Below are 16,784 nucleotides of genomic sequence, written 5' to 3' on the forward strand. Positions count from 1 at the left end.
CCAGATACGGGAAGACAGCTGGGCAGACAAAAACACAAAGCAATAATAGAAGAATGTACAAAGTCTGCAGGGTCATCAAAGGCATCAGGGAGGATGTGAAAAGGAAGGTGCTGGGGCAGCAGACATTCCAGACAAAAGAAACAGCAAGGCATAGAGGTGTGAACAGCTGGCCTGCTTAGAGAGATGAAAACTTCAGTGTGACTGGAGGCCTGGGTAGAGGGGGAGGGGAAGGATAAGAAATGAAGCTAGAAAGTAGGTTGAGACCAGGCTGGAACAGGTTGTGAATGGCAGATTAAGAAGCATGGGCATATATATATATGTAATGTTTTCATTGATTTTAGAGAGAGAGGAAGGAAGAGGGAGAGAGAAACATTGATGTGAGAGAGAAACATTCATGGGCTGCCTCCGGCATGCCCCCACTGGGAATTGAACCTGAAACTCAACCTGGGCATGCGCCCTGACCAGGAATCGAACCAGTAACCTCTTGGTGCATGGAACAATGCTCAACCAACTGAGCCACACTGGCTAGGGCAAGAATCATTGGCTTTATTTTTGAGGTCAGTGTTTCTCAAAATGTGGTCTCTGGACCAGTAGCATCAGCATCACCTGTGAACCTAATAAACACAGATTCTCAGGTCTCATACCTAATGAATCAGAAATTCTGTGGCCCAGCCTTCTCTGTTTTTTGTTTGCTTGTCTTTTCTTATTGGGGTGACATTGGTTATTAGGGTCACAGAGGTTTCAGGTGTGCATTTCTATGTTACAAGATCTGCATCGTGCACTGTGTGTCCACCACTCAAAATCAAATCATCTTCTGACACCATATATTAGGTCCTCCTCACCCCCCACCCTTCCACCCGCTTCTCTCTGACAACCACCACTGCTGTTTGTATCCACCAGTCTCAGTTTAATATCCCACATATGAGTGATATCTTATGATTCTTAGCTTTTTCTGCCTGACCTATTTCACTTAAGAGTAATATTCTCTCAAGGTCTATCCATGTTATTGCGAATGGCAGTATTTTGTATTTTCTTATGACAGTCCTCTCTGCTTTTATATGTCCTCCACGTGATTCCTGATGCATATTAATGTTTGGGAATCACTTTTCTGGGTAGTAGGGAGCCAGGGGAGGTTTGTGAGTAGGGGAATGCCATAATAGCACCCTGAATCAGAAAGCACTTCTGATAGAAGCATGGAGGCTGGACTGAGGGACTGAAAGTGAAATTGGGGCAGACAGGAGTACAATTATGTGCAAAGAAATACATCTGAAACAGCGGATGTGGCAGAAACTAGCAGATGTCCTTCAAAATCTGATTTTTAGTTGGACGTATTCCTCTGAAAAACTAAATATCCCAGCTTCCCTTGCACTTGGGTGTGATCATGTGACTAAGTTATGACCAATAGAATGTAAGAGAAAGAGATGTGTGTAACTATGAGATTATGTGCCCCAGGTGTGCCCTCAATGTTCCTGGCTGGCATGAAACATGGTGGGAAGCCATCTTGAAATATGTGGTCAAAGTCAAAACCCTAGGAACAGTGAAGCAACAAGATAAGAAGCCATGCCCAGCCAGCGTGGCTTAGTGGTTAAGCATTGACCTATGAACCAGGAGGTCACAGTTCGATTCCCAGTCAGGGCACATGCCTGAGTCGCGGGCTCAATCCCCAGTGTGGGGCATGTAGAAGGCAACCGATCAATGATTCTCTCATCATTGGTGTTCTATCTCTCTCTCTCACTCCCTTCCTCTTCGAAATCAATAAAAAAATATATTTTTATAAAGATAAGAAGCCAGGATCCCTCTTATCTTCTAGTCATCATCCCAGCCTAGGACTGCTTATGGCCTGATTATTATACACTTTCATTTTATTTAAGCCACAATTATTTTGGGTGTCTGTTAGGGAAACCAAACCTATATTCTAGCTGATACAGTGAGCATGTGGCTTGCCAAGCACACTTTTCAAACTATACCTACTTCCTTCCCTTCCTTCTTGCTTTCCCTTTCTTTTTTCTTCTTTCTTTTCCTTTCTTTTCTTTCTTTCTCTCCCTCTCTCAAAAGAAGTTGAGAAAGCTTAGAATTAAGAATGTGTACAATAAATTTCATAAAATACCAATATGAAGTTAAGCCTATCGGGATTACTAAGCACCAGATTTAGCTCTAAGCTTCCTGGAAAACAAGCCAAAATGGAAATAGGATGAATCAGCCTCAGAATGTTTGCTATCAAAGAAAAGGGCATCTCCCAGTTTTCCTGGAAAAAATTCCAATAATTTCTTACGCTGGAGAAATTTCTCAACTGAAGTCATCCTATATAATAAAGAGGTAATAGGCAATTGACCCTCATGCCCTCATGTCACAAGATGGCCACCCCCTCATCATCACAAGATGGCCCACCTCACATCATCACAAGATGGACGCTCCCACGTCATCACAAGATGGCCACCCCCATGTTGTCACAGGATGGCCGCCACAAGATGGCTACCCCTACATCATCACAAGATGGCTACCCCCACATCGTCACAAGATGGCCGGCAGGGGAGGGCAACTGGGGGGACCAGGCCTGCAGGGGAGGGCAGTGGGGGGGGGACCAGGCCTGCAGGGGAGCAGTTAAGTGTCAATCAGGCGGGCAGGGGAGCAGTTAAGGGGCGATCAGGCAGGTAGACAGGCAAGTGGTTAGGAGCCAGCAGTCCCAATTGTTAGGCCTAAACTGGCAGTCGGACATCCCCCGAAGGGTCCCAGATTGCAGAGGGTGCAGGCTGGGCTGAGGGACACTACCCCCCTCCCCCCCCCGCACGAATTTCATGCATGGAGCCTCTAGCATATTGATAATATTCTCCATAAATTTGACAGCAAATAGAAATCGAGTTTCATGTGTGACTTCTTTTCACAACCTTTGATGAAAACTCAGAGCATGTTGTTAAAACACAACTCTGGGAGAATGATTCTTCAAGGGACCAAGCTAGGATGGTTCTGAGCCCTCTCTGTGAATTCTCTCATTTGGTCCTCTCAACAACCCTATGTAAGAACAGGTAATACTATTACCCTTATTTTACAGATGAGGAAACTAGGATACAGAAAGGGGAAGGGACAGATCAGATAACTGGTGGTGAGCCAGTTTTGTAAGCCAAGTCTTAGACTCTAGAGGCCCTATTCTAACTGTCCCTCTCTGGGCCTGCCAGCACTACCACATACAAAACTAAAGGTACAGTAGAACCTCATTTCTGAACAATTTGCTTCTCAGCCTGAAAACCTTTTCATGCTGATACCTGCATGATCAATCACGCATCTCTCAGGTGACAAACAAATGAGAGAATGCACAAATATGAGTCAGCTTACTACTGTTAAAATCTCAGGATATTTTACTATGAACATTTTCATGTTTTTCTGCTTTTGTTGCTGCTTATAATTATTGTTAAATTTTCATTTTTTACTATACTTTTTGTTAAATTTTCATTTATATTTCATGTCTTTTTTGTTTTTAAAGTGTTTATAGATTGAACAGTACAATATACATGTACTGTATGTAAGAAAGTTAAAACAGGGAATCATTTGAGGGTCTTGTGTCCTAGCTGTTTTGGCTCAGTGGATAGAGCATCGGCCTGCGGACTGAAAGATCCCAGGTTCGATTCCGGTCAAGGGCACGTACCTTGATTGCGGGCACATCCCCAGTAGGGAGTGTGCAGGAGGCAGCTGATAGATGTTTCTCTCCCATCAATGTTTCTGACTCTCTATCCCTCTCCCTTCCTCTCTGTAAAAAATCAATAAAAATACATTTTTAAAAAAATGATCTTGTGTATGTTTTTAGTAGTTTATGTAATTTTCTTGAATGATCATATATTACTTGTTTAGTAAAAATATTTTTTAAAAGAAAAGAAGATTGCCCTGGCTGGTGTGGCTCGGATGGTTGAAGCGTCGTACTGTACACCAAAAGGCAGCGGGTTCAATTCCCAGTCAGAGCACATACTCAGGTTGGGGGTTTGATCCCCAGTTGGAGTGTGTATGGGGGGTAGCCAATCAATGTTTTTCTCTCCATTGTTAGCTCTCTCTTCCCCCTTCCTCTCTCTAAAGTCAATTTTTAAATATTTTTTTAAAAAGACAGAATGTGTTTGCTAGAAAAAGGAAAGCATAAGTGCCCTCAAACATGCTTAAAAGTAGACAAAATGTATAACAAAGCATAAAAATTATACAAGTCCTCAGAAGGATAGAGGCCACCTTATCACCTTGGGAATGTTAAAGAGAAAACAGGAATTTGTGGTGAGACAACCTTAGCTCAGTGTGTATTTGGGGTGGGCATAGGGAGGGGAGATGAGGACCTCATTCCTGGGCATGAAGTGTATTTTTCCATGGACTAGACAGTTGAATACTGAGATTTGAGGGAGGGAAATTGCCCGCCTCTTGTCCCTGGACAAATCAGGTCCCTTCTCTGAGCTTCAGTTTACAGTTAAATATAGCTCTCATATTTTGAGTCTCTACAGGCGCTTCACATCCAATATCTTAGAATTCTCAGGAAAAGTGAACAGTCATCAATATTCCCATATTCCAGATGAAGAAACTGAGGCTCAGAGAGGTAAAGCGAGACTCAGATAAGTCAATCTCTAAAGCCTTTTTAGAAATCTTAGCCATCTTCCTTTGTACACTGGGCATAATAGATTGGCCACCCTCTGACACAGTCCTGAGAATAAAGAAAGAAAGTCAGTTGAAACTGAGTTGAGGTAAGGCTTGTCTTCTCCCCATCTCCAGCTGGACAATGCAGGAATTCAGGACGGGGGAGAGACACTGGCACGCGATTAAGGTGAGTGGGGATGCAAAGCAATGTGCCTGCCCTGGCTGGTCACAGTCCAGGTCTGCCCCCGCTTCCTGTGAGCTGCTCCCCCTTCCTCCCTCCGCACCAAATTTCTTCCCAAGGAAGGCCTTGCGCAAGAGGACCTCGGTCAGGTCCCTTGGCCGCCTGCCTGCCGCCCCAGGAGCGGTTTCGTGCCCCCCTCCCCTCCAACCATCAGCCCCTGGCGCCTGCCCAGTCACGTGGCACTTTGGTTCTCTTTGGCTAGCCTTCTTCAGGATCCCGATTTAACTCCCTCTCCTCCCCCTGTCCTCCCTAGCCCCAGTCCCTCTGGGCGCCACACCCAGGTGTAGGGAATTGGGGCATCAGCTCTGCCTCACTGAGGGACCTCGTGCTTTGTTTTTTCCACTTATAAATTGGGGTTCCATCCAACCACTGTCTCGATTCTCTTCATTGCCTAATCTTTCCCTATTGCCCCATCCCCGCACCCTCAGTCTCCTGAGCCCTTGTGAGGGGCCTAATTCCCTTCTGGGCACTAGTGGAGGAGCGGGTTGGTAGAGAGGGGAGGGAACACGGAGCCAGAGTCCTAAGGGAGCTTCCAGACTGGTCTGAAACTCTATGAGGCGACAGGGTGAAACTGGCCAGCCTCTGGCATTAGACAGACCTGGGTTTAAATCCGGCTTCGCCACTGACCACCTGCTGATTTTTAACCCTTCATCTCTTTGGGCCTCCGTTGACCTCTCTGTGAAATGGGGGTCCTACCGGAGACGAAGGGCGGGAAGAGTCCAGCAGAGGATCTGACTTGTATTAGAGATCCTCTAGGGTCCCCCCTCACCCGCTCCCCCACCCCACCCCCTCCTCGCGCCCCTTCCCCAGCCCCGGAGCTGAATCTCGCTTCTTAGTCCCTAGTCCCTCCGCCGCAGGCTCCTCCTCCACTGACATCAGAGCCGCAGGCGGGCGGAGGGAGCCAGCTGAGCCGAAGCAGAGTCCCAGCGAGAGAACAGGCGGGCGGGCCAGGCGCTCAGCAACTGCGGACCTTGGCGGGATCTCAGCGCCAGCCACCTTGGGCCTCGCAGCCAGCCCCGAGGCGGGGCATCTGCAGGTACTGGAGAGGGGGGCAGGAGGGACGTCCCGCCTTCAACCCCGGGCGCCTAGGAGGGGCGGCCGGACCCTGCAGCCTCTGGACGCCCTCCCCCAAGGAGGAGAGGGGGTGTCGAGGCTGGCTGGATTCTGCATGGGCTGGGCTGGGTGGGCCTTTTCTCCACTACCTCTGCCCTAGGACCAGCAAGTGCCAGGAGGGCCGGTGGGGAACTGAATGGATAATAGAGGAAGGTGGGGAGGAGTGTGTGTGTGTGTGCAAGCAGCTGGGCCTGAATGTGGAAGGACTGAGCATTTGGAGGTAGAGATGTGTGGGGCTGTGTTGGGATGTGCTAATGTCTTAGCATAGGCATGTGGATCAGATGCAGAGTTGCAATGTGTTGGTGTGTGTGTCCTTATGGGTGGGGATGTCTGGTAATCAGTGTTTCTGTTGCAGATATGTGTCCAGGTGTTGTGCATGCTGGTATCTCAAAAGGTAGTAAAAGTGGAGGGTGGGGTATATGATTGTGTGCTGATGACGTTTGAAGTTAAGTGTGTAAATTGTTGGGGTTTGGTTTCTAGTATTGGAGCTTCTAGAGTGCATTGGAACTGGAGAGTGAAGGATATGAGTGAATCTGGGATGTCGGGTATACAGGTGACGGGTGAGTGTGTTGTTTTTTTGGGTATCATCTGATCTAGGTACATACAGATGTGTGTCAAGGTGTGAGAGCAATCTGTGGGAGGGACGTTTAGGTGTGAGGATGTCTGGGGGATCATGTGTTTTGTCTTTGTGCATATATTATCAGGTGTCAGGGTATCTGGGTAGGGAGTGTGCTGGATCTGTGGGTAGGTGTTTGGGTTTAGAGGTGTGGGTGGGGCTTGGTGTGGTGTGTCTGGGTACAGGGACATGTTTGAAACTGTGAAGGCTGTATGTGCTAGCCTCCAGGTGGGTTTTAAAACTGCCTCTAAAAAAAATAAAAATAAATAATAAAACTCTGCCTCTAAAGCTTACCATCAAGTCTCATTTCGTGAAGAGGTGGCTGGCCAGGCCCCCCTGGGAAGGAGGTCCCATCAGAGGAGTGGGATCTCACACCAAAGACTGTAGTCAGGGCACCTTCCCCACATTCTGCAGAGGAAAGAGAAGGAAAGTGCCTTCCCTGAGGTTACAACATGCTAGGCTCTGTTTCAGCCTCTTCCTTTGTGGGCCTGGGATGGGACTGAGGGGCTATGTTTGCTGAATGGGCCCAGTCTGGCTGCATATTGGAAGGACCAGCTGAGGTCAGGCCTTCCAACCCAGGAAGGACCCCTCTAAGGCCTTTGCCCTCAGCAAACTTAGTTGGGGCCCCAGCAGGGGTTCATTTGGGAAACTGGACCTCTGTCTCCACAGTCACCATCTGATAAATGGAGAAATAACTCCTATCCTCTCCTGCAGACAGAATCTCAGCAGAATAAGGTAGAGGCTGGATCAGGGTCAGGTGAAGTCAGGAGGGGACAGGCTGGGTGGGACCATTTCTCGAGCTGCTGAGACCCAGATAGGGAGTCAGGTGGGAAGGGGAAAATAGGAGTCCTGGCCAGTTCCAGCTGTGGCTGCTGTTGCCATGGCAACTATGCAGAAGGAGCTATTTAAAACTGTGGCTGAGATACTGCTGAAAGCCCTGGCTGCCGGAAGCCTGATTTCCGAGAGGCTGAGTGGGGAGGAGGAGGAGGGAGAGGAGACACCCCAGCAATTCCGAGGGTGGGGGGCTGGGACATTGCTGGTTCTGGGGACAGGGGGTTCCTCCCAGGTTTTGTGCTTCTACAAGCTGTTCTGAGACCTTCTCTGCTGTCCTTTGGGAAGCCAGGGTCCCCTGGGGTGTTTGGATTTGGAGAGGGAGGAACTGGGAGGTAAGCTGAATAAATGAATGAGTGAATGACTTTGTTGAATAAAGAATTTTGCTACCAACATGAAGGATTTTCCTCTAGGCATAAGAGTTTCCTAAATGAATAAATGACTGGTGAATGAATGTTTGTTGAATGATTTTGTCATATAAATGAATCAAAGAATGACAGATGCAGCCCGAATGACAGAATGGGGCTCCCAGTACGTTCCGACATAGAAGTCTGGGCCTTACGGAATCTTTTCCCTCCATTCCCCTTTCTAGGAGCCCTGGCTGTGGCCGGGGGGCAGTGGGCCATGCCGGGGGCAGTGGAAGGCCCCAACTGGAAGCAGGCGGAGGACATTAGGGACATTTACGACTTCCGTGATGTTCTGGGAACGTGAGTTTCAAGGCAGGAGAGAATGGGGGCTGTCCCTGAGCTGAGGGGTGGGGTTGGGAAGGTTTTCACTTTTGGCCTGGTTGGCTGGGAAGGCTGAGTCCAGGGTGGTGCTTCCTCTGGTCAGTTGATCACTACTTCCTGTTTCCTACAGCCCAGCCCTATGGCAGCTTTGCCATGGCTGACACTGGCTTTTTATTTCTGGCCGGCAGTGGATAGAACAGGGGCTGCTCTTGCCATAGCTCTGGGTTCCCATGGAGAGAAGGAAGTTGGGGAGAATGAAGGAGCCAGTTTATTCAACTTGCTGCCAAGGGCTGGGAGTTCTGGCCTACGTCTGGCAACTACAGCTGGGCATGGCTCTGTTGTTCATGCTGGGAGTCCAGAAATAACTCAAACCTGGTCTCTGCCCTCAAGTTGATCTAACATGTGAGGGAGACAGACACATGGAAAATGCCAACAGGGTGCATGCTGGGCTCCAATTAAAGAAGAGAATGAGGACTCTGGAGAGCTCAGAGAGAGCAGTGGCTTCTGCCTGGGGAAATACTTTCTGGAGAAGGGGGCATTAGAGCTGGGTATTAAAAGATGGGTAGGAAAGAGAAAGAGAAGCACATTCCAAGCAGAAGGAATAGCATAAGCAAAGGCTAAGAGGCATGTTTTGTGTGGAAAGGAGTGGTAGGAAAGAGAAAGAGAAGCACATTCCAAGCAGAAGGAATAGCATAAGCAAAGGCTAAGAGGTATGTTTTGTGTGGAAAGGAGTAGAGTCAAGTGGAGCTTATCATCAGAGACTGGGGAAGAGTGGAAAAGGCTGGAGAAGAGAAGGGAACAGGTCATGCATGGCCTTGAAAGCCAAACTATGGAGGCTGGACTTTATCCCACAGGCCATAGGAAGACATTTAAGACTTTTTGGCAGGTTTGCAATTCAAGATGGTCACTCTGACCACAGTATGGCGAGTTCGTTGGAGAGGAACAGGGCTGGAAACCAGCAATGAGACTACCACAGTCACTAGTTATCCTGATGATTGAGATTTTACCATGGGAGATGCTTTTATTTGACTTATGACCTACATCCAAAATGTTGTAAAAAAATACTCTAGTAAACCCTCCTTAATCAGTGAACTCCAGTGCAACTGAGTTTATTCCTTTCGATGAGCCTGTTGTAAAGCATTGCTTCTCAAACTTCAGTGAACATACAAATCACTCAAGCATCTTATTAAAATGCAGATTCTGATTTAGTAGGTCTGGGGTGGGACCAGAGATGTTACATTTATAAACAGTTTCCAGGTAATGCTGATGGTATTTTAAGGTTCTAAAGGGTGTTAAATTAGCCATGACTCAAATTGGCTCCAGCAGAAAAAGGAATCGATCATGCACATAATAAAGAAGCCCAGGCATGGCTGGATCCAGGGGCTCACATTATGTTATCAGGAAATTGTCTTGGACTATTTCTCAGCTCTGATTTCCTTTGTACTGGCTTCATTCTCAAGCAGGTTCTCCCCGAGTGGTGAGAAGATGGCTACCATTATTCCCAGGCTTATATTCTACCAGCTTAGCAGGAAAGAGCACCACATTCTCAAAGTGCCAATAACCTGGCTTGCATCACATGACCCAATTACCGTGGCCAGGGCACAGACTACGCCAATTGGCACTAGAGGATAGATGAGTGATGGGGGAGTCTCATCCCACCTCCTTGGTCCAGAAGTGGTCACATAACCCATAGAAAATGGAGGAAAGGTTGGAGGGAAACTGGGGTTCCAGGTCCCTGTCTCATGAATACCTTTCCCTGCAGTGGGGCCTTCTCAGAGGTAATCCTGGCAGAAGACAAAAGGACTCAGAAGCTGGTGGCCATCAAATGCATCGCCAAGAAGGCTCTGGAGGGCAAGGAGGGCAGCATGGAAAATGAGATTGCTGTGTTGCACAAGTGCGTGAGCCATAGCCTGACCCTGCCCAGGTTGACCCTTCCCATCTTCATCTGACCCCTGCTTTGGGCATTTAACCTCTCTGAGCCTCAAATTACTCATTTATCAAATGGGGTGATGATCTCCACTTGTCAAGGTTGTGGAGAGCATTAGTGGTCCTTTATTTCAAGTGCCTGGCACAATAGCTAACATGACAGATGAGATTGAGATGTCCTTGCTTATTTACAGAGGTTTAATCTGTTCAATCAGGTCTAAAGGTCAACTCTTGAACAGAGCTTGAACCCACATATCTTAACTGTTGTTATTGCTAGACTTACCTCAAGTTCTCCAACATAAAAAGCTACTCAACAAGTTCAAAAAGGCCTGTGTGCTGAACTTCTGACTAAATCAACAATACCTCGTCTATGAATTGCTCATGCTGATATGAAACTTGCTGCCTCATTAAAAAACTTAAAAGAATCTTCACTTCCAGTTTCTTCCCTGAGCTTTCCAACCATCCTGTGCAGGGACAAAATGATCATTTCTACTATTGGTGGTAGGGGTGAAGGAATAGGCCCAGAGTAGGCAAAGGACTTGTCCAAGGTCACACAGCAAGTCTGTAGCAGAGCCATCTTCCATCAAGCTCAATCACCATCACCGGTATATTTTTAAAGCATTTACTATGTGCCAGGCACTATGCCAAGCACCTTATTTACATTACCTGCATTATCTCATGTGATCCGCACCCTAAGTCTTTGAAGGAAGTACTATCATTGGCTTCATATTATAGACTAGAGGCCTGGTGCACGAATTCGTGCATGGGTGGGGTCCCTTGGCCTGGCCGGTGATCAGGGCTGATCCGGGCCTTCTCAGTGAGTCCCGATCGGGACTGGCCGGCCGGCCGGCCAGGGGGAGGGACTGTGGGAGGTTGTCCGCTGTGGGGAGAGACCATGGGAGGTTGGCCAGCTGGCCAAGGGCGGGGAGCACAGGAGGTTGGCTGTGGGAGCGCAATGACCACCAGGGGGGCAGCTCCTGCATTGAGCATCTGCCCCCTGGTGGTCAGTGCGCATCATAACAATCAGTTGTTCAGTTGTAATGGTCGCTTAGACTTTTATATCTATAACTAGAGGCCCAGTGCATGAAATTCGTGCATGGGTGGGGTCCCTAGGATCAGGGGCTGGACTGATCAGGGCCCGGAGGCCACAGTGGTGTTGGGAGAGGAGGCAACGGTCGCCGGGCCAGGTGCGGAAGAGACAGATGCCAGATGCCAACGCCACCCATTTGTGCCCCGCCATTGTGCAGTTCCCTGGCTACCCACCTCCTCCTTCTCTCACCACCACACCGCCACCAGGGTATGCGGATGGGGGGAGGGACCATGGGAGGTTGGCCGCTGGAGGAGGTTGGCCATCTGCCACCACCCACCCCTGGTTTCCTGTCCCAGCCCAGGGCCTGCTGGCCAGGGGGAGGGACTGCGGGAGGTTGGCCAGCTGATGGGGAGGGACTGTGGGAGGTTAGCCAGCCAAGGGAGTTTGGTTATTGGAGTGCACTGACTACCAGGGGGCAGCTCCTGCATTGAGCGTCTGCCCCCTGGTGGTCATTGTGCGTCATAGCGACCGGTTGTTCCAGCCGTTCGGTTATAATGGTCACTTAGGCTTTTATATATATAGATAATAAAAGCGTAATATGCAGATCGACCAAACAGCAGAATGACCACTCAGATGACCTGGACGACCTTCCAGACGAAGCCAGGGCTGCGAGGGCCAAGGCAGCCGCGACTGCGAAGGCCTACTCTTGCACGAATTTCGTGCATCAGGCCTCTAGTATATAAATAAGAAACTGAAGCTCAGAGAGGTTACACTCAATTCTGTGAATGTTCCTGGGCACCTAATCTACACCAGGTGTAGGAGGTACAGTGGTGAGCAAGATAAAGCCCCTGGTGTCATGTAGACTGACAGACTTATCAACACAGAAAAATTTTAAAATCATGTGATCAGCACTGTCAGGTCCCTAAATAGCACATAGTAGAGGCAGGTTTGGACCCAAGTCTGTCCAATGCCAGAGTCTAGTGTTTATCTCTATGCTCTCCTGCCTTCTAATACATTATAACCCCTTGTGGTAAATCAGCTTTTCCCTTTGGGATCCAGATCCTTGGTTTATCCTATCTAGATTTTAGGTGGTGATCCTTCAAGGTGAAGATGGGAAGGTGGCTGAGCTGTCCTCAGCTCTGAACCACCTCATTTCTCCATTCAGGATCAAGCACCCCAACATTGTTGCCCTGGATGACATCTATGAGAGTGGGGGCCACCTCTATCTCATCATGCAGCTGTGAGTGGCCTCGACTCTAACCCTTCATCACACCTCTCTCTGCTGCCCCCTTCCTAGCCTCCCTGCCTCTCCTGCTCTCTTGGTCAGACTGCCCTGTTCCCTGCTGCAGGGTGTCAGGAGGGGAGCTGTTTGACCGCATTGTGGAAAAAGGCTTTTACACGGAGCGGGATGCCAGCCGTCTTATATTCCAAGTGCTGGATGCTGTCAAGTATCTGCATGACCTGGGCATTGTACACCGGGACCTCAAGGTGAGGTGGGAGGGTATGATGAGCTAGGGCACCCAGGGGAGGGGCTCTGCACACTCACTGTGAGACCTTGGTTAACTTGAACCTCCTTGAGTTTCTTGTGCCTCCAACTAAGATAGCAGCTGTGAAGCCATAGGGGCTTTTGGGGGCCTATTGTTTCGAAGGGGGTGCTTGGCCATCTCTGACTGCCCCTTCCCCTCCCTCCTGCCCTCTAAGCCAGAGAATCTGCTGTACTACAACCTGGATGAAGACTCCAAGATCATGATCTCCGACTTTGGCCTCTCCAAGATGGAGGACCCTGGCAGTGTACTCTCCACGGCCTGCGGGACTCCAGGATACGTGGGTGCGGAGGGCCCTGGGCTGGGACCATGGGCAGGGGAGGAACCAGGAGCTGCAGGGCAGAGATTTGTCACCACCATGTCCTCTTCCCTCCATAGCCCCTGAGGTCCTGGCCCAGAAACCCTACAGCAAGGCAGTGGATTGCTGGTCCATTGGAGTCATTGCCTATATCCTGTGAGTGGGGTCTTGGCCATTGGGGTGCATGGCTCCAGTTCTCTTCTCCCCTACTTTGCTCTCTTCCTCCCCTCTGCAATTTTTTCCTTCCTGCCCTCCACATTTTTGTCTACCAATTAATGACTAATATTACTTCATTCAATAGATACTATGTTTCAGACATTGCACCAAGCACTGGGTGTTTAGCAGAGAACAAAACAGGCAAAGTGCCTGCCCTCAGGGAGCAGACACTCTAGTAGGGGAGAGAGACAAGTAAACAACAAGTAGATAAATCCATAAAATGTCAGGTGGTAAAAAGTGCTATGAAGAAAAATGAAGCAGGGTAGGGAGCTGGGGATGGATGCCATTTTGGATTAAAAGGTCAGGGAAGGCCTCTCTGAGGTGACATTTGAGTGGCATCCTGAATGAAGTGAGTGAGCCAGACATGAATAGCAAGTGTAAAGGCCCTGAGGAAGGAAAGATGGTGGCATGTTAAGGAATAGAAAGTGGAACTGGACAGGAGTGAACAAGGCAGAGAGGGGTAGATTCCCTCAGCCCCCTTTGTAAAAGGGGGAACTCCTTCCTGTGGGTCTTGCCTAACCCCTGGGACTGCCCCGAAGCTCCACCCCGGAGCCAATGGGTACAATGAAAATGGAAAATGAGGATGAGTTTCTCCCTGCCCAGGCTCTGCGGTTACCCCCCCTTCTATGACGAGAATGATGCCAAACTCTTTGAACAGATTTTGAAGGCCGAGTACGAGTTTGACTCTCCTTACTGGGACGACATCTCTGACTCTGGTATTTGGGGCTTTGCCTTCTTCCTCTGGGCCCTGCCTCTGGTGCCTTCCTCATCTGCTTTGGGGTCTCCTCACTGCCTTCCCTAAGTCAGTTGGGCCCCAGACTAAGAGCTGTCTTTGAGACACCCACCCCAGGCTCTTCCCTCTGCCTGGCCGTGATCTGAGAAACCTGTAGGCATTCATTCATTCAGTCTTCAAACATAGTATTTTTGAAAATACCCTCCCCCACTGACATCCTAATGCCTGAAACACCACATAAATGTTTTCATCTGTCCTTTTGTGCCTCCTAGTAGGAGGCAAACCTGTGAAACCATTATCAATCATTTATACATCAGTGTGAATACACTGAGTAGAATCTTCTAAGAACAAGTTTTTCTTAAGGAAAAAAGGAGAGAGCTGGAATGCTGGGGTGTGTGGAGGGCTTAGAGAAAGAGAACAGGTGGGGTGAGACGGTGCATGAACAAATCTAGCCGCTCATCTTGCTTGGATGCCAGGCTAGACCTGAGGGGTGGATTCTGTTTTGGGGGTGTCCATAGGCACTACCATGTTCTTTCTGTCTTTACTTTTGTCTTGGTTCAGCCAAAGATTTCATCAGGCACTTGATGGAGAAGGATCCAGAGAAGAGGTTCACCTGTGAGCAGGCCTTGCAGCACCCATGGTGAGAGCTTCCATGAGCTGTGAACTGGGGAAGGGCCTGGGCCCCCAGGCCTGCCTCTGCCTTCACAGATAATCCTCCACATACCCTTACTCTAGGATTGCAGGAGATACGGCTCTAGATAAGAATATTCACCAGTCAGTGAGTGAGCAGATCAAGAAGAACTTTGCCAAGAGCAAGTGGAAGGTGAGCCCACATTCCTAGTCCTGGGTCCCAGCCTCCCCAGGATTCCTCCCCACCCCCAACCATGCCTCAGCTAGCACAACACCTAGCACCAAGTTGGGTATACAGTAACTGCTCAAGGATGCTTACCAAAGAACCTTTCATTCAGTCAATGTTCCCTGACACCTACTCTATTCCAGTGAGGGTCCCTGACCTCCAAGTCTAGAGGGAGAACAGTATATAATTCTTAAGGAGACATCTAATCCAACCTACACGGTCCTGGAAGGGGCATAAAGGTGGTGATGGCCTTACAGACCTACAGCTGAGTAGGAATTAGCCAGGCATAGTAGAATAAGGTCTAAGGCAGAGGGTATCAATGTACAAAGGGCCAAGGACAAGAGAAAGTGTGGACATTCAAGGAAGTGCCAGTGCTAAGGATGGCTGTACTGGAAGGGCTTTGGGGCAGTGAGGGCTTCTGGGATGTGGGGCCCAGGCTGGAGATGCAGGTAGAAGCCAGGGTCTCGAGTGCCACAGTGGAACACTGACTTGATCCTAACGATTCTAAGGAGCCCTAGAAGGATTTTCAGCAGGAATTTGCCCTTTAGAAAGGGCTCTCAGGATGCAGAGAGAGGCACAGAGTGAAGGCTTGGAGATCCCTTAGGAGGATGTGGCAGAGAGGCAGGCCGGAGACAGTGAGGGCTGGACCAGAGCAGAGGCAACAGGAACAGAGAACAGTAGTTGGTCCAGGAGTCAATTAGGAGGTGGAATTGACAAGAAGTGATGGTAGAATGGATATTGACAGAGATGCCAAGGGCTGGCCTGATACTTGTTTTGGGTGATTACTTTGGTTTTGGACATGGTTAATTTGAGGATTTTATGGAGACATCTCGGGGGAAATCCTATCTAATAAAGAGGGAATACGCTAATTGACCATCATACCCTCACAAAGATGGTGGTGCCCAAGCAAATAAAGAGGGAATATGCTAATTGACTGTCATGCCCTCAAAGATGGCGGCACCCACAGCCACATGATGGCGGCGCCCAGTCCACTCAGCCCCCCAGCTCCCCAGGGCTGGCTCAAGGTGCAGGCAAGCCTCGGATGGCAGCTGCCCAGCCGCCCAGGGCTGCCAGAGGCTTGCACTGCCGGCAGTGGCAGCAGCAGAGGTGTGATGGGGACATCGCTTTTCCCTGATCGCCGGGTTGTCTCCCACCCCTGAGGGATCCCAAACTGTGAGAGGGGGCAGGCCGGGCTGAGGGACCCCCCCCATCCAGTGCATGAATTTTCATGCACCCAGTCTCTAGTGTTAAATAAATAATGATATATACACACCTGGGCAAGTTACTTAACCTCTCTGTGCCTCAGTTTCCTCCTTTGACAATGGTGACACTAATAGTGCTCACCTCAAAGATTTCCGTAAAGATTAAATGAATTACTACGTAAAGTGTTTAGAAGGATGCCTGAAATATGCTATATTGTGTTTGCTATTATGTAAATATGAATTATATATAAAAAGTTACATATCTGTTTATATACTTTTTATATATGTATGTAGATGTGAGTGTAAATACATAATATGGCTGAATATAATTTAATAAAGCCTTGCAGGTATTTCAGGTGGTTTTAGGGAATCAATAACACCTGAAAATAACAGAATCCCACTGCCAGACCCTGCCCCATGATCTCCCACTCTCTCAAAAGTCCCTTCTCCCCCCCATCTCCTCACAGCAAGCCTTCAATGCCACGGCTGTGGTGCGGCACATGAGGAAGCTACAGCTGGGCACCAGCCAGGAGGGGCAGGGATCGACGGCGAGCCACGGGGAGCTGCTGACACCAGCAGCTGCAGGTGAGGACCGGGACTCTGTGAAAGGGTATGGGTGGTCCATGAAGAGGCACCCAGGCTGGAATGGAGGGTCTGCTTCTACAGCCAAGTCTGTTCTCTCCCATGTAGGGCCAGTGGCTGGCTGCTGCTGTCGAGACTGCTGTGTGGAGCCGGGCCCGGAAATGTCCCCCAGGCTGTCCCCCCAGCTCTAGGTCCCTGGATCCAGGGTCAGGATCCCCTGTGTGTGAGAGATTGGGGGCAGACTGCTCCCCTTCTCGCCTTGAACTGGG

At 49.2% G+C, this 16,784-nt stretch overlaps 1 protein-coding gene across 3 annotated transcripts; it reads left to right on the top strand.

Annotated features, from left to right (window-relative positions):
* Positions 1–5,709: 5,709 nt before the first annotated feature.
* Positions 5,710–16,768, top strand: CAMK1 (calcium/calmodulin dependent protein kinase I). Of its 3 annotated transcripts, XM_028161643.2 has the most exons (13): positions 5,710–5,876; positions 6,309–6,347; positions 7,993–8,107; positions 9,891–10,022; positions 12,250–12,324; positions 12,434–12,572; positions 12,786–12,912; positions 13,007–13,082; positions 13,746–13,858; positions 14,437–14,515; positions 14,611–14,698; positions 16,401–16,518; positions 16,624–16,768. In XM_028161643.2, exons 2-13 carry the CDS (start codon positions 6,311–6,313, stop codon positions 16,704–16,706), a joined length of 1,182 nt encoding a protein of 393 aa, XP_028017444.1. In that variant the 5' UTR covers positions 5,710–5,876; positions 6,309–6,310; the 3' UTR covers positions 16,707–16,768. The 3 variants fall into 3 exon arrangements, with proteins under 3 accessions (XP_028017444.1, XP_008150072.1, XP_054585723.1); XM_008151850.3 differs by lacking the exon at positions 6,309–6,347 and having other exon boundaries at positions 5,711–5,876; XM_054729748.1 differs by lacking the exons at positions 5,710–5,876; positions 6,309–6,347 and adding an exon at positions 6,437–6,513.
* Positions 16,769–16,784: the final 16 nt, after the last annotated feature.

This window comes from Eptesicus fuscus, chromosome 18 (assembly GCF_027574615.1).
Source record: "Eptesicus fuscus isolate TK198812 chromosome 18, DD_ASM_mEF_20220401, whole genome shotgun sequence".
NCBI classification, from domain to species: Eukaryota; Metazoa; Chordata; class Mammalia; order Chiroptera; family Vespertilionidae; genus Eptesicus; species Eptesicus fuscus.